The sequence below is a fragment of the Mytilus californianus genome, unplaced genomic scaffold (assembly GCF_021869535.1).
Source record: "Mytilus californianus isolate M0D057914Y unplaced genomic scaffold, xbMytCali1.0.p SCAF_6, whole genome shotgun sequence".
Lineage (NCBI taxonomy): Eukaryota > Metazoa > Mollusca > Bivalvia > Mytilida > Mytilidae > Mytilus > Mytilus californianus.
The window spans coordinates 9,454,630-9,482,002 of record NW_026262712.1 but is presented as its reverse complement, the minus strand read 5'-3'; the positions used below and the strand labels follow the sequence as shown (position 1 = coordinate 9,482,002).

General features: G+C 34.4%; 1 protein-coding gene across 1 annotated transcript in view; it reads left to right on the top strand.

Moving 5' to 3' along the window:
• The first annotated feature begins 13,994 nt into the window (after positions 1-13,994).
• The window catches only part of LOC127705511 (uncharacterized), a 44,457-nt gene continuing 31,078 nt past the window's right edge, over positions 13,995-27,373 (top strand). Inside the window, exons 1-5 of the mRNA XM_052209839.1 lie at positions 13,995-15,716; positions 17,442-17,548; positions 18,435-18,510; positions 20,379-20,483; positions 24,057-26,928. Of these exons, the coding sequence (XP_052065799.1) occupies positions 13,995-15,716; positions 17,442-17,548; positions 18,435-18,510; positions 20,379-20,483; positions 24,057-26,928 (4,882 nt within the window). The remainder of the gene's footprint in view (positions 15,717-17,441; positions 17,549-18,434; positions 18,511-20,378; positions 20,484-24,056; positions 26,929-27,373) is intronic.

Here is a 27,373-nt window from a genome sequence, read left to right as displayed (position 1 = left end):
TTTTCATACTTTCACTAAAGATGAAGTGGACCAATCTGAATAAATTCAACTTAAAAAACTATAGGTCATATCATGTAGGTAGGTGTTAATGTTAGAAAGTTTTATAAAATTTTGTAGCTTTTTCGTGTCAAATTTACCATGCTGTCAATTTTTTTAAATTTGGGATTTTTCTCTATTTTTTAGCACAAAAAGCATATTATTTCAACTTCTTTGTTATAAATGATTGAAAAAATACATATCCAAAATGTAGGGCAAAATGCATTCATTAATGTTAAAGTCTTCTACATGTATATACATTGCAATGAACCACAATAGATATATAAGAAAATTGTAAAAAAAAGTCCTTATTTGTAGTAATTCATCTACCAAACGATGATCAAATAGCTGTTTGAAAAAGTGTCAATATGAAGAAAAGGAAACACATAAATTTCAATGAAACAGCAAGTCAACAATGTAATTTAACAAAAGACATTTTGAGGGTAAAATACACAGTCATGACAGTCAAGACCATAGACAAGTGTTTAGACAATATGTCCAGCTCTTAATTATCCTGAGTCTATTAAGATTTTATGAATTGTCAGGGGTTATATTATGCTATGCTAAAATGATTGTTTCTTTCCCCTAACCCTGCTGGGTCAATCTAACTTTTCTTAATTTTTTTTTGCAGATGAAAAAGTGCAGCTCTGGTTTATTTTGACAATTTTCAATGATGTCTGATAATTTCTTAAAAGTGTGTCAACTATTATTATTCCTTTAGTTTCACATAGCTTATTGTAAAACAAGAATTTACTGTCAGGTTAAGTGGTTAACAACACCATTCTCTGTAGAGCAAATCTAATTTTTCACAATAAAATTAAAATGAAATAAAAAGTTTTTCCTGCCTGCCTGGCTTTAATAGTTTACACATGTTAGGGGAAACCAACATTCATTTTTTGATGGCGTTACACAGAAACAATAGAAGACCTGCCATCAACACCGAATTCTCCAAATTACAAAAAAACATAATAATGAATGAAATAACACAGCTTCTAATGAGGTTCCTGGCTTTTGACAAACATATGAAAATAAACTCAGGGACAAAACTTAAAGGGAGCCCAGTCGCCCATGGCTCCTAGATTTTGAGCTGGGCCCCTAAACTTTCAGGTAAATTTCAGTTGAACATTTAGAAACTAATTATGAAATATCTGGTCTGGGCTCCAAGCTTGAAATTCCCAAGTTTAGTTCCTGAAACTCATCATAGAAACCAGAATTTAACATTTGTACGCAGAGGGCACGTTTTGTCTACAATAGACTTTATCATTGACACTTGAATAAAAAAAGTTAAAAAAGCCAAATAAAGTTCAAAGTTGAAGTGCATTTCGGACCCCAAACAAATTGAGAGTGGTGAAAAAAATATTGCTTCGGCGAAAAAGAAAATAAACCCAGGGGAAGCCCTGATGGTTGGTTACATATGTCTTTTGTTCTTGAAACAAATTTCACATGTCAGTCATTTAGGCTGACATTAATTTTGCTTTTGTCAGCTGGAACAAAATTTTGTCAGTCTAATTTTTTTTCCCCCTCCCGTAGTGGAGGCAGTATTAACATGATTAAGTGTTACCCCCATCCATCCGTCCTGTCCGCCCGTCCTGTCCCCAAAATTGGTTTCTGTTCTCTAACTTTAGTTTGCCTCAAACAAATATTATAAAACTTATACACAATGCTTATTACCACAAAACACAGATATTGGGAGGCATCACTTTCACCGTTCATGAGTTATGCCCCTTTATAAACATAAAAATTACTGAATTTTTCTTTTCCATGCACTAACTTTAGTTTTCCTCAACCACATGTTATGAAACTTTTAGCGGAGGGGCATTAATTGTTACCCTTTTTCCGTTCTTGAGTTGTGCCCTTTATAAATGGAAAAATTGCAAAATCTGTTGTTTCCGTTCTCTAACTATAGTTTGCCTCAACCAAATGTTATGAAACTTATACACAATGCTTATAATCACAAAACGGTCTTAACTATGTGAAACCTGCATTTGTATGTGAAAGTTGACTTGTGCATATTTACAAGCGGGGTATCTGTGGCCTATAGACACATTCTCCATTTATTTTACAACTGGTCTGGGGCAAGTCGTCAAGGGTTCTTAAAATATTATGGTAACATACGAGTTTTGTTGTATATTTACTGAAGAAACTTATGTTAAATTGATGATTTTATTGAAACATCAGTTGAATTCATATTCTTGTTATCTTTGTCTTTAAAGGGACTGCAAGAATAATCATTTAATTTCACATTAATGTTTATTTTCAGATCACAATGGTGAAACATTAAATTGTACCGATAACCTAAATGAATCCCAACATTTACTCCGTCAGACCAGGATATGGACAAGGGGTATATATGCCTGGATTTAATCCATCATCACCAATGTCGCAACCACCACCTAGTGGTCGGTTTGTCTACCAAACAGCCTCAGGCATGCCATATCAGTTTCAGGGACAAAGCATGCAATATCAGCAACAAGTGAATACACAGTATCAGCAACCAGTGAATACACAGTATCAGCAGCCAGTGAATACACAGTTTCAGCAACCATTGAATACTCAGTTTCAGCAACCAGTGAATACACAGTATCAGCAACCATTGAATACCCAGTTTCAGCAACCAATGAATACACAGTTTCAGACCCCAATCAGTGAGTACAATGCCCAAGAGTTACAGCTCCATCATTAAAAAAATCATTATTCATAAGATACCATTTTTATACGACCGCAAAAAATTTTGCGATCGTATATTGGTATCACCTCGTTGACGCCGTCCGAAACAGTTTGGCTTCCAGACAATAACTTTAGTATAATTAAATAGAAATCTATGAAATTTAAACACAAGGTTTATAACCACAAAAGGAAGGTTGGGATCGATTTTGGGGGTTATGGTCCCAACAGCTTAGGAATTAGGGGCCAAAAAGGGGCCCAAATAAGCATTTTTCTAGTTTCAAGACTATAATTTGTGGAACGGTGTATGGATCTCTCTGAAATTATACCACAAGTTTCCATACCACAAAGGGATGGTTAGGATTTGCTTTTGGGGGTTATGGCTGAAGCCGGTTAGGAATTAGGGGCAAAAAAGGGGGAAAACAAGGATTTCCTGGTTAACCCTTTCGCCGATGAGTCCCGGTTTACCGGGATTCACGCTTCAGACAGCTGACAATTTCCCGTTTTACCGGGATCGGAATACCTCTTTTATATTTTCCGCTCAAAACAGTTTAAACACGAGTTATCTTTCTTTGTTGAATACCCGGATGAAAGTGTAAACATGGCGCTTCCGTTTGTTGAAAACCGTGTCAAAATCAGAGGAAATTTATGGAATTTACGAGAATTTAAAATGAGGGAACATTTTTTTTGAAAGAATATGGAAAAATTGAAGCCAAACTAGTATACTTTTTTGACATAAAATGTCTTTTTATGTACAAAACACTTGGAATGGACATCGTTCAGTGTAAGGAATTTGTACAGCCTCATTAAATTTTTCAAAATTTTGCCGTTTTGGGTTAAAAAATTACGATTTTGGGTCAAAAAGTAGAATTTTGAGAATTTCACCTAGATAATGCCGAAAATTTGAAAATTTGAATATTTTATGAAGAAAAAATTATCAAAACATGAACAAAACTGTGAACATGGTGTTAGTGAATGAAATAAAGACACAAAATACTACAGACAAGTTTTTATTGACATTTATTATGAAGATCTCCCACTTGAGTAATAGTAGCCAGGGAAGCCATCGTCTCAGAGTAGCTTCTGTCTGGGCAGCTATCGGTGAAAGGGTTAATGGACAATTAAGACAATTTAAAAGCAGTAGAAGGGAGGTAATCCAAACACGTTTTGATTACCTCTCTTACACTGCTTTTAAATTATGTTTAAAGAAATGTTGTATTGTCTTGAGATGATTAGCTTTCAATTTATTTTTATACGGCCGCAAAAAAAATTTTGTGGTTGTATATTGGTATGACGTTGGCGTCGTCGTCGTCGTCAACGTCCGAAGACACATTAGTTTTCGCACTCTAACTTAAGTTAAAGTGAATGGATCTCAATGAAATTTTACCATAAGGTTCAATACCACAAAAGGAAGGTGGGGATTGATTTTGGGGGTTATGGTACCAACAGTTAAGGAATTAGGGGCCAAAAATAAGCATTTTTGTAACTTCCAGACATAACTTGTGTGAAAGTGTATGGATCTCTCTGAAATTGTACCACAAAGTTCCATATCACAGAGGGAATGCTGGGATTGATTTTGGGGGTAATTGCCTCCAAATTTTAGGAATTAGGAGCCAAAAAGGGGCAAAAAACAAGCATTTTTCTAGTTTCATGACAATAACTTGTGTGTAAGTGTATGGATCTCTCTGACATTGTATCACAAGGTTCCATATCACAAAGGGAATGCTGGGATTGATTTTGGGGGTAATTGCCTCTAAATTTTAGGAATTAGGGGCAAAAAAGGGGCAAAAAACAAGCATTTTTCTAGTTTCATGACAATAACTTGTGTGTAAGTGTATGGATCTTTATGAAATTGTACTACAAGGTTCCATATCACAAAGGGAAATCTGGAATTGAGTTTGGGGGTAATTGCCCAAAAAGTTTAGGAATAAGTGGCCAAAAAGGGGCCAAAAATAAGCATTTTTCTAGTTTCCAGACAATAACTTGTGTTCAAGTGTATGGATCTCTCTGAATTGTACTGCAAGGTACCATACCACAAAGGGAAGTCTGGGATTGATTTTGGGTGTAATTCCCTCATAATTTTAGGTATTAGGGGCCATAAAAGGGCAAAAAAACAAGCATTTTTCTAGTTTCAGGAAAATAACTTGTGTGTAGGTGTATGGATCTTTCTGAAATTGTACTGCAAGGTTCCATATCTAAAAGGGAAAGCTGGGTTTGAGTTTGGGGGTAATTGCCCTAAACGTTTAGGAATTTGGGGCCAAAAAGGGGCCAAAAAACAAGCATTTTTCTAGTTTCCAGACAATAACTTGTGTTCAAGTGTATGGATCTCTCTGAAATTGTACCACAAAGGGAAGGCTGGAATTGAGTTTGGGGATGATGAATCATAAGGGGGTTCAAAAAATTTGGGGGGGGGATTTTTTTTTCCTTTTTTTTCTCTAAAATTTTTCATTTTAAATTGGTTATTTCTGATTTCTGATTTATATATAAAAGCAAATAATAATGATATGGTTTGAATAGGTTAATTAAAAAATTTTAAGTTCTTTCATCCTGTGTCAGAAACCTATGTTGTGTCAAATATTTAAATACAATCCAAATTCAGTGCTGTATCAAGCTTGAATGTTGTGTCCATACTTGCCCCAACTGTTCAGGGTTCGACCTCTGCGGTCGTATCAAGCTGCGCCCCAGCAGAGCATTTTATTAGAAGTTACTATTAAGGAATATTAATTTTAGCCATGATTATGTATGTCATCTTCTATTTTAAGACTTTTATGATGTATTTAAATGGGTAACTATGGTTGCAAACTCCATTGGAAATTTTAATTTTTTTTTGAAAAAGGAAAAGGGGGGGGGAGGGGGTGGGGGGGTAAAAAGAAATTGTTGGGGGTCAATTTTTTCTCATTTCAGATTTCAGATAATAAAAATAAAAATTCTTCAAATATTATTTTTTTTGCAAAAAAAAAAGGGGGGGGGGGGGGGGCAATTCGCAACAGCAAAGTGTATTGCTCAAAAGCAAAAAATTGAATATTAATTCAAATCATATAACCAATTCTAAGTTCTTTGACTACAGTGTCAAATATTTAATTACAATCCAAATTCAGACATGTATCAAGCCCGAATATCGTGTCCATTTCTGTCCCAACTGTTCAGGGTTGGACCTCTGCGGTCGTATCCAGCTGCACTCGGTGAAGCAATTTATTGGAATATACAATGATATAGGTAAATCTTGAATTTTAATGTTCCAACAAAGTACAAACTTTTATACTAAGGCTGGTAGATGCAGACTCAAGAAAAACCACGAAATCAAATATCACCGAAAATATAATTTTTACTCGATGAATGTAAATCAGTATGATCGGCGAAAATAAATGAATCCACAGTACATGTTTATAAAGAGGATATATATACAAATTTTGAAGATCATGTGACGTGTGATGAAATTAATTGTAAACCCTAAGTTGAGACACCTTAGACTTGTTTAAAAGCCAAGAACGATATAGGATTGAAGTAGGTAAAATAATATCATTTCTAAGAATATTTTATTAAGAAATAGGGAAGCAACCTTGACTTGAATATTACTGTACAAGATTCCAAAGTCCTTCAAAATCTTTTAGGAAAGGTATTAAAGTAAGGGCATAAAGGAACCCTTAACTGACATAATTTTTTCTTTTGACAAATTAAGAAATGTCATCACTTTTATACACTTGTAATAATGAACTTGTATAACAATGTACATGATGTATGATGAAAAGAAAGAAAGATCCAATTTATTTTCAGGAATCAATAATTCAATTGTTGATATCATACAGTATGTTGAAAATTTACAGATCTGACCAATGAATCTAAAGCTTACATATTGCTCATCTGAAATGATAGCATTCACAAAAAATTGCAAGTTTTCGAGAAATTTCCAACTTGTTCCATATCTAGAAATTAGCAATATAAAGTCAAGAAAGTAAGCGTTAAAATTTTGTGATAAGGTGGCATCTGTAACATAAACTAATATAGCAGCACTAAAACTTAAGATTTCCCCATTTTCACCTGCTAATTGTGCCTGTAGGCAGCTGTCTTTGGCAATATCCATTTTACTTAAAGCTTAAATAGTTTTTCATTATGTAAAAAAACGCCTCAGTGGTCTCATAGTAGCCTGTTGGCACCGAGTTTGGGATGTTTGTAGGTTCTAAACCAGATCGGGTCAAAACAAAGATTTGAAAATTTGTATTTGCTGCTTCTCCGCTAAGCACACAGCATTAAGGAGTAAGAGCAAAAGTTGGTTGGCTGGGAGTCAGAATAATGTGTCCGGGTAGGGTTACTTGTCTTCCCCCCGGACTGGGACCTTGTAAACTAGTACTGTATGTTAAAAATCAGACTAAGCGTGTTGGTCTAGTCCAAAGCAGGGTGAATAATCATATTACATTAACATGTTCTCTTCTTGAATTTGAGTTTTATTTGCTGCTGGACGTTAAGCAGCCATCCATCCATCATCATCATCATTACGTATGTACATTGTAGTAGATTCAATTCCTATTGTGAAATAGCACAATAGTGCTAAAAGTGGCGTTAAACACCAATAAAGCAATTAAAATTTTGAAAAAAAAGAAATGACATGTCCTCCATTCTATAGGATAGGCACAGGGCATTTTGTAACATTGTTGCCCACTGGGTGTAAACTCCCACCTTGGATGATGGGAAATGATAAAAACCATGTGTATTGTTTGAACTTAATTGGTCCAAATATTTTCTATAATAATGAAAACATTGCAGAAATATCTAAACCTCCATTGTATTACTGCAAATTAAAATCATAAATTTATTCAATGAAAATGTCTGTTTTCAGTGTCTGGAGCAGGTTATCAGAGATCATCTCCACTACTGCCCGGTCAGATAATTAAACCAAGCTGTCCACCTGTCAGGTAAGTTGATGTGTGGTCATCTAAAGAAATACCAGTTTTCCTTCTCTATTTTGACATATTATGTTCTAGTTATTAGTAGTCGAAAAAATTTATCAATATGTTGAAAATTTTCAATAAGTCAATTATATTTTTCAAAAACCAATAAAGGTATGAAATATTTGTTAACAAAACCTTTAAATATCCCTGTAAATGTAAGGAATGCCTTAAAACAGCCAATTCTTAAAACAGAATATTATTTTGTATATGTTTAATACACACTTTTTTTTAGCTCACCTGGCCCTCAGGGCCAAGTGATCTTTTCTCATCTTATATATATGACCCACTATGGATAATTTTCAAAATGATTTTGCTCCCACCAGGCATGCAAATTTAATAGCACTGCCTTCTGACCCTCCAATACATTTAATCTGGAACAGCCCTCAGGTTTTCTGTAGCAAAACAAATAACACAGCTTTATTGTCTTAAATGGAAATGTTCAAACTTTCAATTAGTGCTAGAAACAGGATTGACTTTTACTCAGAGTGTGGAACATTATTTAAAAACACATGAGGTGATTCGGAAATACCACTTGATGGTACATTTTCACAGTGAATGCAGGTTTGTAATGTAGATAATACACTCTAAAATATCTGTTGTATTTTGTATCTATAGGTAAAATATGATAAGGTTGTTAATCATAGGGTATTATCACCAGAATTCAAACTGATTTTGATCTTTTTGCTTCTTTTGAAAAAAATCAGTAGCTGGAAAATGGCAGTTTGTAGAGGTGTTTACATATAAATTTTAATCATTTTCATATGATTTATTAATGTTTTTTTATTATTTCAGTCAGCAACTAAGAGCACCAGTCATGGTTGTCAGCAGCCAAGCACATGCAATGCCTGAGCTCCGGCCAGTGTCACCTATGTCCCAACTTGTTGGTCTCCAACCGAGAATGACCTCACCACTGAACCGATCTCTGACCTCTCCTCTAGACACATCTTTGTCATCACCTGACACAGGCAAGCTGTCTCCTTCCATTCCTAACGGTTTTGTTGCAGCTTACAAAGATGATCAGATTTTCTTTAAACTTGGTAATGGGTGTCAGATGTCTTTGTGTTAGCAGTAGAATTTTATAAGAAGTAAATTGGCCTCAAATTAAATCCCAAACATACTGAAGGTTGTTTATTGTCAAAGATGGATTTATCATAATTTTCAGTTTTGTGTTTGGAGTTGTGTAAGATCCTTCTGGGTGAAAAATGGTTATGCCATTTCTTGCTTTTTGTACAGGAACTTACAGATGTATTTTGCCCTGTACAATTTAAAGGGGCATAAGCTGTCAAATTCATGTTCACCGATTTGACTCAAATTCTCATATTTGATTTATAACGTATCTCCAAATAATAAAAAGTCTAAGATAAACAATTGATGATGCATGTACTCAATAATGTGTATCAGCATTTCAGGTGTATTTTAGTGTAGACGCCATCTTATTAACCATCGAGGTGACCCCCGAAGACTACCGACGGTCATATAAACAAATAAAATATAAATATAGATATAAATAGATAGTGAACACGTGCAATTGGATTTTTCTAGGTCTGTTTGATTTCAAATTAAAGGTTAAAAAAATATGTTAAGCATCGTTTTTACCTGTATGAAAATGAGTTTTTGTGGATTGAATCAGTCAACCAAATAGTTAGGGCCCCGCCGAATGGCGGACGCCCTTTAGTGATCAGTCCAGAGATGTCCGTCAGTCCGTCCGTCCGTAACAGATTGTGTCCGCTCTATATCTAGAGAACCGTTATGATTTCAAAGTTTATACTTGACATGTATATTAACCAACACCAGAGGGTGTGTCATAATGTATGTACAACTTCCTAGGTCAAAGATCAAGGTAAAAAACTTTGGGTTTAGTTGACAACCCCATGTCCTATGGTAAAGATTATGTTCGCTCTATATCTTGAGAACCGTTATGATTTCAAAGTTTATACTTGACATGTATATAAACCAACACCAGAAGGTTTGTCATAATTTATGTACAACTTCCTAGGTCAAAGGTCAAGGTCAAAAATTTTGCTTTCAGTTGACAACCCCATGTCCAATGATAAAGATACAAATGTTTTACCACACATTATTCACAGCGGGGCCCACAGAGATGGCTCCCATCTCAATGATATCTTGTTTACCCTTTTTTCACCTTCAATGTTGACATTCTTTTCCTTTTAATAGCTAAACACGCCTTGTTAATGCGCAACACATCTCTAGCTAAAGGATTGAATTGAAAGTCACATGAATACGGATTCATTGAGGTCGAATTATTCACTTGCAAGTGAATAATTCATCAGCGATGTTTCTTAGCTTATTTTGACAAAATTGAACCAAACTGGCTGCTAAAAGCGAACTGTTGTTTCACTATTTCACTTTTGATTAATGATTGAACAAAAAAAAATATGTGATATTTTTTTTTTTTTTTTATATCTCGTAGCTTATGGCCCTTTAATGAAATACAATACATGTATATTCACAACACAGTTTTATCTAATTTCGACAAGAATTTGGCAGATTAAAACTCAACATTCCAATATGAAACATGTTAAATAAAAGAAATATGGTGATTTCCATATTGCATACAAAAATACATAAGTTTGGTTGATCTAATCTAAAAGAAACAAGTCTAAATATACAAGATTTCTGCTTAATAGACACGGGTGGAAAATTCAAGCTTTAGGACATCCTTACTGAAATCCCTTTATTTCATTTGCCACTTCAATGACTTAAATAACAGTATTATTTTTTTAACCTTCTTGTGCTAACACATTGATATATATATGCATGTTTTCCTATTGTTGTCTGTTGTCATTGGTCATGTTGTTTATTGTTGATGTCATGTGGTGTTGGTCTGTGTTTATTTGTTTGTTATGTCAAAAACTAACAACACCTAGCAGTAAAAACAAATTCATATCGATGAAAATCACTTTGATAAAGGTCATTGCATACTGATTTGCAACTATCAATTTTACTTCTATTCAAATTACAAAAAGAATAATCAAGAGTGAATTACCCCATATCACCAGGATTCACTGTGAAAAATCTCCAGCTAAGGAGATTTTAAACTGAGATAGGAAAGTAGACCTAAGGGTGAAGGGACTAAACTCTTTAAATTTGAATCACTGCTACCTTTTTATCTAATATTTATTTTATATTTTGTATGACATGGTTTAACATCTAACAAGTATTTTATTCAGTGTACATGTTCTCCCCAGATTGTTTGAGTATGTTGTTATACAGCACTATCACATTTCAACACTGTGCAATTGTACAAAATGCAGAGCTATCCAAAACACCATAGCCATGATAGTGCTGTTTTTTTTTTTCAAATATCAAATTTCCTGTGCTTACCTGTTCAATTTCTGTCATGTGATCACCTGGTTGATTTGTCTGATTGATTGATTGTTGGTTGCTTAATTGATTTGTCTGAGATCGTTATTTAACTTACAATGTCATATATTGCAGGGAAAAGTTAAATAAAAGAACAAAATGTTGTCATTGGCTCAGGACTTTTACTGTGTAAAAGACCTATTTCTTTCTTGAGATTTTACTTAAAAAAATAAAAAGATGCAGACATTTGATGAAAGGGGTGAAAACATTACTCAAAAAATATTTCATGATTTTAAAGAAATTTTTTACACCTGGAGTGTTGGTGTCCCTTTATTGAAGCTTCATTATTGTTTTGTGTTTTCAACTAATCAGTTAAGTCTGCATTGCTTCAGAGATGCCTGAAAGCACCTTTTAAAACACAGAAAACCCAGTTTGTTGCAGGGCTTCCAAAATTTCCTGACGACAGCCGGACATTTTTCAAAGAAATATTTTTGACGGTCAATGATCAGCTGGATACTTAAATGTAACTGAGAGGATGCATAAATTGATATATGTGTCTAAATAATTAGTAGTGTTATATGCAATAAAATTATTTATAACTGTTTTGTTTTCTTCATTCTAAAAATAAATAAAATATTATCCTCGGTATTGTGTCATTTTTCTGTGTATCGTAATACAGTAACCATCATTGCATCAATCAGCTTCAGTACCTGACTGTTCTCATGTTTTTGTTTCTGTTTATATAATCTATCTTCTCTCTGTGAGTACTTAACACTTTGTAAATTAAGGCCATCTTATTTGAAACTGTTGATGTTGGCTTTAATTGCAGTACAACTTGATCATCAATACACGTGATACTTTTCTTTTTGTGTATTGATTACCTGACCACGTGACTTTTACAACTGATGCGGTATTTATAGATAACATTGAGGAGGCCCGATGAAGGATATTGTTTTAAACCGTGTAAAATCTACTGAACAGTGATAACATTTTTCTTTGTACAATTTCCCAACCTGATTTAGAAAATAAGGAATAAAATTAGTTTTATCTCAGTTGATAAATAATTTAATGAATAACAACATGATATTTTATGTAAGCATATAACAACAATAAAATGTCAGAAGAGCACAATGCTGACAAACACACGCAATAAATATTACAATGAGCACATTGAAAAGAAGCACAGATCACAGCACAAGATTAGAGTTCATTTAGTCTAATTAAAGATTTTACATTCATGAGCTTGCTAAATGCATTGTTCTGATAAACATGGCGGTTACGAACGGATTGCCATTTGCGGATAGCAGGAACAGGGTCAAAGTCTTTAACATCTACACCTACTAAGCTTATCCTCATAAGTTGATCTAAAGCGTCAATACCTAGACTACACCTTAGTCGATCATAATTCCCACGGCGGGACTTAACTTTACGTCGGACATCACCTCTTTCTCTATAACATCGGAAATTGTCTGAATAAATTCGGAGCAGGCATTGTTCTCTTGATATAATTTAGAAGTGATCACGGCACCATTTAACTTAGTTAAATCATTTATTGACTGATATTTGTCCATTGGTTTTTCCTATATATTTTAGTAAATTTTCCCCTTGAGAGTACCCCAGTATTTAACACGATGTACAGTGTTAAATAAAATAATATATATCATACTTATTCATTTATAAATATCCTTATTTGAAGAATAACTTTTAAATATCAGGATACTTTTAAAACTGAATGCTCATTTAAAATAATATCTATAAAGCGTAATTAAATAGGATGTTGTTCCATACACGCTTACATGTTTGACCTCGTTTACCGGATTACCTTTATGTACATTGTTATGCATCATTAATTCTATTGATAAAGATAAGCTAAGGACACCTCATCAAAGGTAACAAACCTGTAATCAGTGAATGATTTATGGCTTCAATATAACTTATTGAAGGGATAATTGTTTGACAGCTTGTTGTTATTTAAATAAAAGAAAACGTGTTTTTTCTACTTTTTATTGATGTACACAAGCTAAAGACCAAGCCGTACATTTATGTACCCAGAGGATTAGACTAACTGAGACACTTCAAAGTATCTGAAATATGCTGCTTCTGTTTTATTAAACCCAATTATGACCGAAATATCTTTGTGAAATAGATTGCCACAATTATAAACTAAAATGCCCAAACGGACATGCCCAAAGCCCCAAACGGACATTTTTATCGATCGATAGTTGGTAAAAATTGAAATGACCGTTTCATGAAAATGCCTTGAATAACAAAATGTGGCACACCAATTCTATTTGACCGTTTGAGGCTGAGAGCAGCCGGTCTTTTTATGAAAGTTTCGGTCAAGTCCGGAATATATGACCGATTTGGAAGCCCTGGTTTGTTGTCAATTTGACAGCTCATTCCCTTTTTTTTTTTGTGCCTTATTTGAAAGATTTATGGCAATCTATTTAAAATAATCATAAAAGAAAAAAAGTATACATTTTGTTTCAATAAATCATAAAATCTTAAACAAAGTACATAAATATATGTGTACAAAACTAAAAATATAAATAGGTATACATACTGTGCTACATACTTATTCTTTAATAAAAAAAAGGGGTTGGGGGTTGGGGTGGGGTTATCAAATCAAAATTAATTCAAATGTCACTTATTTCTTTTTCTGTTAATGCATATGTGTATATAAATACTGGTTCTTTCCAATTTATTTAGATATGATATAGTAACCAACATGGCAGTAGAAATGTTTCATCATGTCGAAACATGAATCAGACTAATATCACGCACTTACCACAGCGCTATAACAAATCAAGAGAGATACATTTGTATACTTTAAAGTTTTAATAACTGAAGAAATGTATTTACTGACCTCACCTAGTAGCATAGTAGCATATAGACTCTAAGATTCAGGACAATATAAGCGTTACTTTTTGTATAGGCAATTGTCAGTCAATGAGATCTAATAGTAGCTTCTTCGAGTCTAATTATTCTATGCTCCCACCTGAATCAGCCACTGTAGATTGAGATATGGTAATTTTTCTTATTCATTTTGCAGGCCAAATAGATCAATCTACAAAAGCTCAGACACCAGAGGAAATATTTAAAGCTAAAGCATCTCATTATGGTATCAACATCGTAACAAAATCTGACAAAATTAACCAAACTACTGCAAAAGTATTTAGGAGAGTTGAAGAAGAAAAGAACAGGAAAGAAATGGCTGAGGACACTAATACTCAAAATTTCATGCAGAAAGCTTCAAAATACGGCATAAAAATCGAGAACCCAAAGAAACGTTTGCATTCAGAATCTGAAAGTTCTGAATCATCATCTTTAGATATAAAAGCTGTGAATGGATCGTCAAAGGTTGGCTTAGGCGATTCATTGGGCAAGGGAGATCATTTAGACTTCAATAAAAACGTTCCTGTTTTATCTGCAGATAGATGGAAAAAGACGTGGGGCAGTAAAGGAACGATGAATTTAGAAATGGAAGTTTCTCATGAAAAAATTGCTGCAGATTGTGAAGTAAATGGTATAGAAAACAGCCATATTTTATACGCATTAGAATCCAAAAAGAAGAGCAATTACGAACAGATGTTAACTGCACTTAGGAGAACAAGTTATGCTCAGGAAGTTGGTGATAATGATGATTTATCTACGCCAGAGTTGCAGTCACCAAGAGATGCAGCTGCACCAGATGATTGGGAGAATTTCAAAGATGGCATTATTAAGACTCCTGTCGTTGAGACTACACGAAGGTTGAGTCAAGATACTGATTCACCGTATATGTCAGATGCACTTCAAGATGAGGAGGTGAATACAAGGACTATTACAGAAGATTCAGATGAAAAAATCTTTCAGATTGCTAATAAACTTGTACAAAAGGCAATTTCTTCTGCATTGCAAGAGTTAAGAGCAGAAGATACTATCGACAGAGTAAGGGAAAGACGACGTAAGAAGGCAATGGAATCGTCATTGTATTCGTGGACATCATCAGGTAGTGATCCACTTGAAAGCGTGAACTTTGCATCAGAGAGTAGTGGAAGTAGAAGTCAGACACCTCAGAGTGACTTGGAGGGTTATCTTGCTGCCTCCATACCAGATGTTGAACATGATCAAAATAAACAGTGTGATGGCCATTTTAATATCATTGCGACAGACAGTTGGAGTTGCATTGATGATTCTGAAAATTTAAATGAAAAACGTCCATTACATATAGATTTGAAAAATATAGAAAATGAAACAATAGAACTGAATCCACAATCACCAGAATTTAAACCAAGTGGTTTTAACTATGCCAAAAATTTGGAGCAACAAGGTTCTTCAACATCTTTGAAAGCAGACGTTCCTGAATTTATTCCCTCTGTGATTCCAATGTACGTGCCAAAGACGGGACAAAGCAAAAGCAATGGAAATGTTGAACAAAATCTTTACCATGAATCAATTGATATGAAAAATTATTACAAACAGATGTATTCAACTGGTCAGTGTGCAGAAACTCAGACAGACACGGCTGAGGTCAGTAATGCCATGACAAATACAAAACGAGCGAAAGTTTGTGATAAATCTGTAGAGACAAAAACATGTGATGTACGAGAAATTGTTGTAAACACTGTTGAATCTATGTTTGATCAGCAAAGTGTTTTTTTCATTGATGAAAATACAGATGAAGTTGATCATGGTCATTTGGATGTTTGTGTTCAGACAGAGGAAAATGAAAATTCACTTAAAGAAAAATTGATAGAAGCACAGGTAGGAAAGACATTGATTATGTTGAATAACAAATTAAAGAATTGGGATAAGAAAAATTCTCTGAACAAGATCATAAAACATTCCAATTCTTCCATTTGTTACAGGGGCCTCGGAGGCCGAGTGGTCTAAGTAGTTTCTACTGTAATCACTAGCCAGTCAACACTGAGGTTGTGAGTTCGAACCCTGCGGGTGCGGGTGCACTCGACTCCAATCTTAATTGACTAGGATTGTTGGTTTTCCTATCAAAGGTCGGTGTTTTTCCGGGCACTCCGGCTTCCTCCACCAATGAAAACTGGCCGCCACGAAATAGCCCAAAAGCGGTGCTTAAAAGTGGCGTTAAAACACCAAAAATCAACCAATCAATCCATTTGTTGCAACATAATTAGAAAAATTCTCTGAACAAGATCATCAAACATTCCAATTCTTCCATTTGGACGACTGCTTCCTGCTTTCAAGTTTAAACTTTTGTCAGATATGCTCCAAGCTAAAGGTTTGGAATGCCAAAGATGTAGTTTCCATAGATTAAAAAATTCTTGAGTTGTAGATTTTTGAAATGTTATTTTGATAAAATGACTCATATAGCCAACAACAGAGGTCGTATACTGTTTAGATAAAGATACAATGCAAAATTACGTAAATCAAAATAAATTTTTTTATTCATAAACACTACTATGTAAGTTGCAAATTTTGACATCCAAGTTTTTCCATTTTTGTCTTGCCTTGACGGAGTCAAAAAGCGAGACATAGGTATGCTGTTACAGCAGTGGGGCTGCGTCAACAATGTGATAGTTTGTGATTAGGTCTAGTTTATGGTGAACCACTAGTGTTTGGTCAATTATATTTGGTATGCAGTTGTATTAGCATTGGCACATCTCATTCCCATGGAGATTATTTGGCCCTGCCCTCTCAGTCATGGTCTATTGACTTTGAAACTTTTGCTTAGTTTACATGTATTAGTTTGTGATTAGGTCAGTTTATGGGGAACCACTAGTGGCAGGTCAATGATATTTGGTATGCAATTGTATAAGCATTGGCATATCTCATTTCCATGGAGATAAATTGGCTCCGCCTCCTCAGTCATGGTCTATTGACTTTGAAACTTTGCTTAGTTTACATGTATTAGTTTGTGATTAGGTCAGTTCAAGGGGAACCATTAGTGGTAGGTCAATGTTAATTGGTATGCAGTTGTAGAAGCATTAGCACATCTCATTTTCATGGAGAATATTTGGCCCTGCCCCCTCAGTCATGGTCTATTGACTTTGAAACTTTTGCTCAGTTTACATACATGTATTAGTTTGTGATTAGATAAGTTTAAGATGAACTGCTAATGTTAAGTCAATAATATTTGGTATGCAAATTTATTGACAATTGCAAGTCTCATTTCCAGGGAGATTATATAACCCCACTCCCTCATCATGTTTAGGTTTGTTTAAAGGGAATGACTTATGATAAGTCAGTGGTATTTGGTATGCAGTTGTATTAGCATTTGCACATCTCATTTCCATGGAGATTGTTAAGCCATGTACCTTCAGTCATGGTTCATTGACTTTGAATATTTGCATAACTTACATGTTAAAGTATTGGTATTTTAATGTCAACATTTGCATTATCAAAATTACAAAAAGGCGAGACATATCTCTGTGTTAACAGTTTATTTACAAAAGCATCACAACAGTTTTAAGTGTACTGCAGTTAGTCAACTGATTATTTCTTTCTTTATTTCAGAGGCAGTTATTGAGGACAAGGTATTACGTCTGTAATCAACAGCTTGAACAAGAGATACAGCATATCAGGAGTTCAAAGTACCAGATGTACTCTGTTTTCTCACATTTGTAAGTACGATCAAAATCATGTGTATAGGACAAAGGGTCAATTTCATTTGAAGTTGTAACCATGTGGGTCAATATCATTTCAAGTTTATACCATTAAGGTCAAGATCTCTGCATGTAAAGGCTACAGGGTCAATATCATTTCAAATTGTAACCATTTAGGTCAAGATCACTGGTATCGGTCACTAGTAAGATCAGAATTATTGCATGAGTCACAAGAAAAGCAGGAGTTTCAATACAATATGTGATGGTTTTCATCTTTTTCATGATATGGTTCGGTAAAAATCACTTGTAAAGATCAATGGACACTTGTTTGAGGAATTTGTATCCATTTTTCCAGAATTTGGACAATAATCATTTCTAAAGCAATTTTTTCAAAAGATTGTAACAATTTTTGTTTTTAACCAAGATCTTTGGAACATCACAGAAAATTTGCAAACCTAAAAGATTTTTTTCAAATTCTACATTTTATATTTTCATATATTCAAATGTTCAGTATATCAAGTTCATACCATTCTTCATTGTTTGAGAAACATTGAGAGCAACCAGGTCTTTTGAGTCTTTTGTAATACAGAATTGATAGCTCAGGTGATAAGTGTTCATGTCACAATAACAAGTTACTGCAGAAACATTATTTTTCATAGGGTTAAAGTTTCATGGTTTTGTCTTTAATTTTGATTTCATGGGATTTAATTTTCGTGGTTTCTATTATGTAAAAGTAACATTCCTTGTAGGTTAATTTGGTTTGGCTTTTAATTTCGTGGATAATGTCTTTAGACAAAATAAACGAAATTAAAAATCCGAACAAAAATTTCTGCCTTTGCAGTATACATGTATTTGACACTTGATGTTAAACAGCCATCAGTCAATCAAGTCTTTTTAATTGTAGGGAGGACCGGACCAAAGTAGCTGATGTCGTGGAGACTAGAATATTGTACATAAAGGCGGAGATACACAGGTTACAGGTAAAACACTGCTACAGCTCTTTGTGGATTTTGTCATTTTTACCTGTCTATTGTGGACAGCAATCTTCTGCCAACTCAAATTTAATCTCAGATTTTGAAAAAGTATTTAATTACAAAAGCTTAATAGTGTTTCCTATGTAAAGAAGGTTAAATTCTTTTTTTTTTTTTTTTTTTTTCTTAAGATGCATGAAAAGAAATGGCATGCCTATCTTAAAGCTTGTTCACAGTAGACTTTCAAGAAGTTTTGCACGCTCTGTGCTGACTCTTCCCGTGGATGAATTGAAGTAAAAAAATCCATATTAGGCTTAGTGGAAGGTGTATTTGAAAATACCTTTAGGATATGAACATAAGGAGTTGCAGTATGATTGCCATTGTTAAATTATGTTAATGGTATATCTTTACTTAAGATGTAAATAGCTGCACGTCACATTATGGCCATTAATAATGAGCAAAACCAAGATTGTAAATTACAGTAAGCTACATGTATAAAAGTTAATTTATATTGATCACTAGCCTGTCAACATTGAGGTTGTGAGTTCAAACCCCAATTATGGTATGGTGGGTATAGTGTAGGATCTTGGACAAGGATTGCCTATTCCTGCCAAAAAGTCCATGGGTATCTCTGGGTATTACAGCTTCCTTCACTAATAAAAACTGGATGCCAGGAGTTCACATTTAAATCAAACAATCAATTATTCTAGAAGACCCACATTTGATGGCGTAATTAGTTACTGTACTTGGAATGGGAATTGAAAGATGCCTAAACCTTTATAAAGGAACTGCTTGCACATGAATGGTGTCTGCAGTTGAACGGTCTTGTTAGCGCTCTTATGTGCAAAATATTTGCCAGATTTTTATAAAACTTATATCATAGGTTTATATTGGCAATGCCTCAGACAAGTTCAAAAATCAGTGCAGATCAATTTATTTTAAGAGTTATGCCCCTTGGAAATATAAATTATATGAAAAATTACATTGTTAGCGCTCTCATGTGCACAATTCTTGCCAGATTTTTATGAAACTTACATCATTGGTTTAAATCAGCAATGTCTTGGACAAGTTGGGGCCTCGGTGGCCAAGTGGTCTAAGTAGTTCTACTACTGTAATCACTAGCCAGTCAACACTGAGGTTGTGAGTTCGAACCCCGCCTGTGCGGGTGCACTCGACTCCAATCTTAATTGACTAGGATTGTCAGTTTTCCTATCGAAGGTCAGTGGTTTTCTTCAGGCACTCCAGCTTCCTCCACCAATAAAAACTGGCCGCTGCGAAAAAGCCCAAAAGTGGCGCTTAAAAGAGACGTTAAAACACCAACAACCAATCAGTCAATCTTGGACAAGTTAGAAAAATCAGTGCCAATCAATTATTTTTAAAAGAGTAATGCAGTTATGCCCCTTGGACATATTAAATATATGGAAAATTCATTGTTAGTGCACTCATGTGTACAATTCTTTCCAGATTTTTGTGAAACTTATATCGTTTATATCAGCAATGTCTTAGACAAGTTCGAAAATCAGTGCTGATCAAATATTTTTAACAGAATAATGCCCCCTTCTAAATATTTTTTATATGAAAAATTGCATTGTTATTGCTCTCAAGCCTTTATTTCTCTTAGATATTTGTAAACAGTTTTAAAGTACAACAAAACAGAAGTTATTTTTAGTTATTGCCCTTGGATAGATAAAATATGTGCAACACAGGGGACATTGGAACTCTTGTTCTTTATATTTATACTTTTAAAGTAGATAAATATTTATGACGGCCTTTCAAATCGTACACCATATTTTTATGTACATGAATATAGAAAATTTTTATGAAAAACAACTTCAGACATCTCAGAACACACTATAATTATTGGCATTGTATTGTAGAACAAACTTGCTCAGTATGAGAAGGTATTAGATGAGAAAATCCTGTTTGAACCAGTACCAGACTTTGGAATATCGTTGGATATGGACTCTATGATAACATCTCTGGTATATATTAAATATATATTTATAACAAAAATAGTAATATTGTTTAAAGAATGAAAGGTGATGTAATTCTGATGTTTGGTATAGGTCAATGAGACAGTAACCCACTAACACAACAAAAACAGAAACAGAACGACATCTAAAGGGTATTATACATTCTTCAACAATAGACAGCTGTCTATATAGTAATTTCCAAAAATAAAACGATCCTTTTACCCTCCAAAATTCATTTTAATGGAATAGTTCTAATGCCAAACCATGTGACACATTTCAGTTCCTTTAACATTTAATTGTATGTTTGCTGAAAACGTGAATCTTAGAAATGTCATACAATTTATAAAAGTATTGTCACATTTAGTTTAAAACATTGAGCTGTGGTATAATTAGTGAACAGTACCTAACAGTACATTTTGTTGTCTTTATTTCATCTGATTTTTATACGACCGCGGTCGTATATTGTTATGACGTTGGCGTCGTCGTCATCGTCAGAAGACACATTGGTTTTCGCACAATAACTTTAGTTTAAGTGAATAAATCTCTATGAAATTTTACCATAAGGTTCAATACCACAAAAGGAAGGTTGGGATTGATTTTGGGGGTTATGGTACCAACAGTTAAGGAATTGGGGGCCAAAAAGGGGCAAAAAATAAGCATTTTTGTAACTTCCAGACAATAACTTGTGTGTAAGTGTATGGATCTCTCTGACATTGTACCACAAGGTTCTATATCACAAAGGGAAGGCTGGAATTGATTTTGGGGGTAATTGCCTCAAAATTTTAGGAATTAGGGGCCAAAAAAGGGGAAAAAAACAAGCGTTTTTCTAGTTTCATGACAATAACTTGTGTGTAAGTGTATGGATCTTTCTCAAATTGTACTGCAAGGTTCCATATCACAAAGGGAAAGCTGGGTTTGAGTTTGGGGGTAATTGCCCAAAACGTTTAGGGATAAGGGCCAAAATAGGGCCAAAATAAGCATTTTTCTAGTTTCCAGATAATAACTTGTGTTAAAGTGTATGGATCTCTCTGAAATTGTACTGCAAGGTACCATATCAAAAAGGGAATGCTGGGATTGATTTTGGTGGTAATTGCCTTAAAATTTTAGGAATTAGGGGCCAAAAAGGGAAGAAAAACAAACATTTTTCTAGTTCCATGACAATAACTTGTGTGTAAGTGTATGGACCTTTCTCAAATTGTACTACAAGGTTCCATATCACAAAGGGAAAGCTTGAATTGAGTTTGGGGGTAATTGCCCAAAACGTTTAGGAATAAGGGGCCAAAATAAGCATTTTTCTAGTTTCCAGATGATAACTTGTGTTCAAGTGTATGGATCTCTCTGAAATTGTACTGCAAGGTACCATACCACAAAGGGAAGGCTGTGATGAATCATAAGGGGGTTCAAAAATTTGGGGGAGGGATTTTTTTTTCCGTTTTTTTTTCCTTTTTTTTTTCTTTAAAATTTTCCATTTAAGTTGGTTATTTCTGATTTATAAAAAACGAGAAACGAGAAACACTTATGAACCACATCAACAAACGACAACTACTGAACATCAGATTCCTGACTTAGGACAGGTGCAAACAACAGCAGCGGGTTTAAAAGTTTTAATGGTACCAAACCTTCACCCTTATCTGAAACAGTAGTGTAACATCACAACATGTTTGTCCTCTTGTACATGTAGGTATTTGGGAATGAAGTAAAATATTTGTATTGTACTGTATTTATTAATTTTCAGTAAATCAGCACATATAATGACTTGATTTTATACATCTCCCTACATTATGTGCAAAATTGTTGTGCCAAATTATATGTGACAGTTGTTTACCGATGTGCATATCTTATAAATCTATAAAGAAAATACAAATCAAGGTAAAAACAAAAACTGATGGAATGGCATGAACTCCAAAAGGAGTAATATCTGGCTTTGCAGTCAGAAAATTTTCGAGCATGATTATCACACTCAGACTTAGAAATCAACCGATCAAATTATTGGATTTGGTGTTTCGAGCACAAATTTTGTACTCCCAAGTACTGAGTAAAGTTTTATAACCGAGTGCCCGTTGTGTCGACAGGGTCAGCATCTTCTGCTATGTCTCAACCGCCACACTCAGGAATAGGACACACAATTAATAAAGGAGTAAGTTAGATAAGGCCCTATAATGGCCCATATTTCTATTAGGATTAGCACACATATTTATTAACTACGAAAATTAAAGAAAACATGTAAATTTCCATTGGTTTTTTGGCCTGGAACATAAGAGCACATGTGTCGACAAGAAAGATCTTTCACCAAATAGTTTGTTGTAACATTTTACATATCTGATTTGAATATTTAGTTTGTCGAAGCCTGCTCTCTATGTTTCCTAGGCCGATATCTTGTACAATTCCAGACGATTATGTCAATTTTCATCAAAATGTTTACTTTTTGGTCTAATTGGGTTGTAAATATTAAGGCTTTTTATTAAGAAAAGCTACACAAAAAGTTCTGTTTCACTTTCTTACATGTCTTTTTATCCACTTGACACATTTTTTATCCTTAAACAAAGTTCTTAATATTTGGGGCTAAATATGACCCTTACCAAACTTACTCCTTTACAATGGGACAAATTTACTGCTATCTAAAGAATTAAGACATCAAAAACTTATTGCTAGTGAGTTCAGAAAGACACATTATACCTGAATGTCTTTATTTTCCCCCCAATTGATTACGAAACTTAACTTGGGACCTTTTGAAGTTAATTATTTGATTTTGAAAAAATACCAACAATTTTCTAATGAATCCGATCATTCAAGATTGAGATGGGTTGGATACTATAAATTGTTGAAACAAGTAAGGTTAAGACAATAATTTATCATTTAAAAAAGAAATAATACTAAATTTAAAAGGAATTATGATCAAAGGGAGAGAAGAGAGATTTTTGGTTTACTTAGGAAAAATATTAGATTCTCTAACTTAAGTTTACCTCAACGAAATGTTATAAAACTTATACACAATGCTTATTACCACAAAACACAGATCAAGTTCGAATTTTGGTGGTGTCACTTTAACCGTTCTAGAGTTATGCCCCTTTACAAATGAAAAAATTGATGAATTTTTTGTTTCTGTTCTCTAACTTAAGTTAGCCTCAACCAAATGTTATGAAACTTATACACAATGTTTATTACCACAAAATACAGATCAAGTTTGAACTTTTGTTGTGTCACTTATACTGTTCTAGAGTTATGCCCTTTACAAAATTTATGGAAAAATTGCTGAAATTTTCGTTTCTGTTCTCTAACGATAGTTTGCATCTAACCAAATGTTATGAAACTTGTACACAATGCTTATTACCATTTAGGTAATATAAGGGATAGGACCACTATATTTGGTGTATGGAATGATTGTTAGATGTACATGTCTGTCTGGCATAGTTAATCTGACCATAACTTTATTTTAATAGATCATTGATAATGTTAAGCTTATGTGATATTTGTAGTAAAACCTTCATGTTACAGACTTTTAACATGAATTCAAACATAGTAAAACAGGCGAGACATTTCAGCTTGTGCACTCTTGTTTTAAATGTCTATCATGTTTTGCAGGTCAAAACAGACTCTAAAGAAGTGCAGACTGAAAAGATGCTGTCAAAAGAGAGTACGTCAAACAATGAACATCAATCAAGATTTCTCTCTGAGGCAATGAGAAAGGTTCTGCTCAAAGTAGATGGTAATTTTGATGTGTCTAAAGATTTGGTCACTGTGATTAAGGAAATGGTCAGCACCATCGGCCGATTGGCTGACTGTGTACAAGAACATACTGTTATTGGTAAAGAAAATATGGTAGAGACTTTGAGTACCATGAAGAAAATTGTGAGAGAAGTTTCATCTACTGCTAGAAAAGCAGAATCTGAAATTATAAATTTGAATAGTTCTAGTCAGACCTCCTTGGCAAAAGAGGCTTTGAAAGATAGCAGTGTAATCAACAGGTTACCTGAAAATTCTGTTTCCGTTGAGAAATTAGATGATAAAGGTATTTCTAGAGATAATTCAGAAGAAAGAAAAGAAAATATCGATGTCAAGGACAAAACAAAGGGTAAGAAAGGAAAGAAAAGTAAGAAAAAGAAGTCGGAAAAAGAAAGTACAGAATCCAATCATGTTATGGAAGTAAAGACAGAAGAAAGTATTGCACAGGAGAATGAGGAATTTAACAATGGAGAAATAAATTCTGAGAGAACACCAAAATCGGTAAAATTGTCAGGGATGTTAGTAAAAACGTCAGCTTCCCGAGAGAAGCTTGAGGTGAAACTTGATAAAAATGTGGAATTTGACAAAGAAAATAACTTGTTGACAGAACAGAATGAAAGTGAAATGTCTGCAATACGAAATGCAGGTGAAGAATATACAGTGAAAAAGGAAAGCAAGTTGTCTACATTAAAAAAGGATAGCAATATTTCTACAGTAAAAAACAATGACAATGCATCTACATTAAAAAATGAAAATCCAGACATTGGTAGTGCACAGATAACTGAAATTAAGAATTCTTTAGAAGAAATTGACGATGATGAAATAGATTTTGATGTTGAGATGAGCAAGTCCTATCATTCTGCCAGTAGTGAGTATGTTTCTGCAACCTCACAGCAGACGTCACAGTGTCATACTCCCGTTTTACTGTCAGCTTCCGAGGAAAATCAGTTCTTCATCGCAAACAAAAGTTCTAGTCAGGAATCTGTGGAGAAACAAGCTGAAAAATTAACTTGTAATGATTCTGCATCCACAATGAATTCTAGCAGTGCTCAGCAGCAAACCAGTGCAATTATTGATTCTAGTCATAAAAACAATGAACAGTTTACAGAAGAGAAAAGTGAAGTGCCTTATTTGAACACTAATGCAATTGGAGTGTCAACTAGTGCTAATGGTACTGTACCTCAGGAAGAAAGTGCAATAGCATCTCAGTGTCAAGGTCATCTGGAGTCTAAAGGTCAGCCTGATCTTTCTTGTCAAAATCAAAGTGGACTTTTGTCTCAGGTGACTAGTAACTCATTGTATGAGGCTGTTGTTCAGCAATTAAAGCAAGTGTATCCACATTTAGCCAGTAACCCAGTCATGCTGAATATGATAGCTGTTCAGCAGACGTCAGTTTTACAAATGTATCTTGGAAAGTCAGATGGGGATGGATTGGCCAATCAAATGCAGGCTTTTGGAATGGAAACTGCTGGATCAGCCAATGCAACAAGTGCTTTGGAAATGACGGGTGATGCCATGCCCAGTCAGATTCAAGGACCAGACATGCCTAATATTATGACAAATCAGTCAAATTTAAATATTCAGCCAAAAAATCTGAATTTTTCTAGTCAAGCTGAACACAGCAAAAGTGATGCTGCTCTTGGCAATCAGAACAAACCAATGAAATCCTCTATTACAAGTTCTGATCATAATCTGCCTAGCAAAACATCTGTAGCAAGTTCTAATAATAATCTATCAATGAAATCATTTGTTAACAGTTCAGGTGACCAATCTCTGCCAATGAAACCATTAACACCCTCTGAAAATAAAATGAAAACCGTGTTACAAGGGGATGGCTTTGAAATTTTGAAAAAGCCTAGCGACAAATCAGCATCCAATATTAACAACTCTAATTCATTGGAATTGAGGATGGAAAAATACTTGTGTTCACCAGAGGCAGAAACCATGGTTACCAAATCCAGTATTAGTAAATCGTTGAGTTCCTCGATAATTGATGATGCTACTATTTCACCAAAATCGTCATCTGTCAGACCACCTGGTTTTGGTGGCAAGAATGATTTTTCTGTCGAAACTTCTTCAGACACTATTCCTGCAAGTGGGTCTCCAACGTTAATACCACCTGATAGCTCTAGCTTCAATGAATGTACAGAAAGAAGGCAAAGTCCACAATGTATTAGAGACTTTGGGAAAACAGAAATGAGCTCTAATATTTTAAGCGGTTTCAATAAAGAATCAACTATCCAAAAACCCCTGGAAGTAACTGGCTCAGGTTTCACATTCAGTAAAACTTTATCCTACAATCTACCTCAATCGAAAACTGCTGATTCGGCAACTTCAAATGTTGCTGTGGAGCAGGGTAAGAAAGTGCCACTTCTGCCTGCACCAGAAAAAAAGCCACTACTTTTGGCATTGCCCATCCTGGAGAAGACTAAACAACTTTCTCAGACAAACACAGGAGGGAAAGAAACATTTCATGGAAAATTATCAGGATTTGATAGCAATTCACCTAGTCCGACAGAGGCAGAGAAGAAATGGCAGTTCTCATCTGCTGGTCGACCAAATTTACCACCAAGACTACAGAAGAAAAGACGAAGTTTTGAGAATACCAAAGTGAATCATCAATCATTTTTATCTGAACCAAGCTGGGATGATGAAGTTGATGATTATGCTGAACCATTTGTTCCAAATTACGACCCCAGGAGGCCTATAGAATTTCACATTCGTAAACAATGTAAGTATTACACACAAGTTCAGAAAGACACTTAAGACCTAAAGGCTGTGTTAGAATAAATTGTATGGAGGTTGGAAGGCACTAATAAAATTGAGAATGGAAATGGGGAATGTGTCAGAGACGACAACCCGTCCAAAGAGTAGAAAAACAGCCCAAGGCCATTAATGCCTAGTGGGATAAATTAAATGCACCTTCATATATCAACATTTATTTCTGGAACAGCCCTAAGCATGTTTTATCTGAGAACACTAAATCCTGTTTGACTTACAGCTTTTCTATAAAAGCATGCAAAGCAAACCTTTGATAGACTTGCTTGCTATGTTTGCTTGGATGTTTGTAAACAAAAGGGTACACGGAGTTTCAGTCTGTTTAATATATACTGGTATTTGATTGGACAATAAAAATTGACATACAATGTGAAACTTAACATTTAAATGAAGTTAAT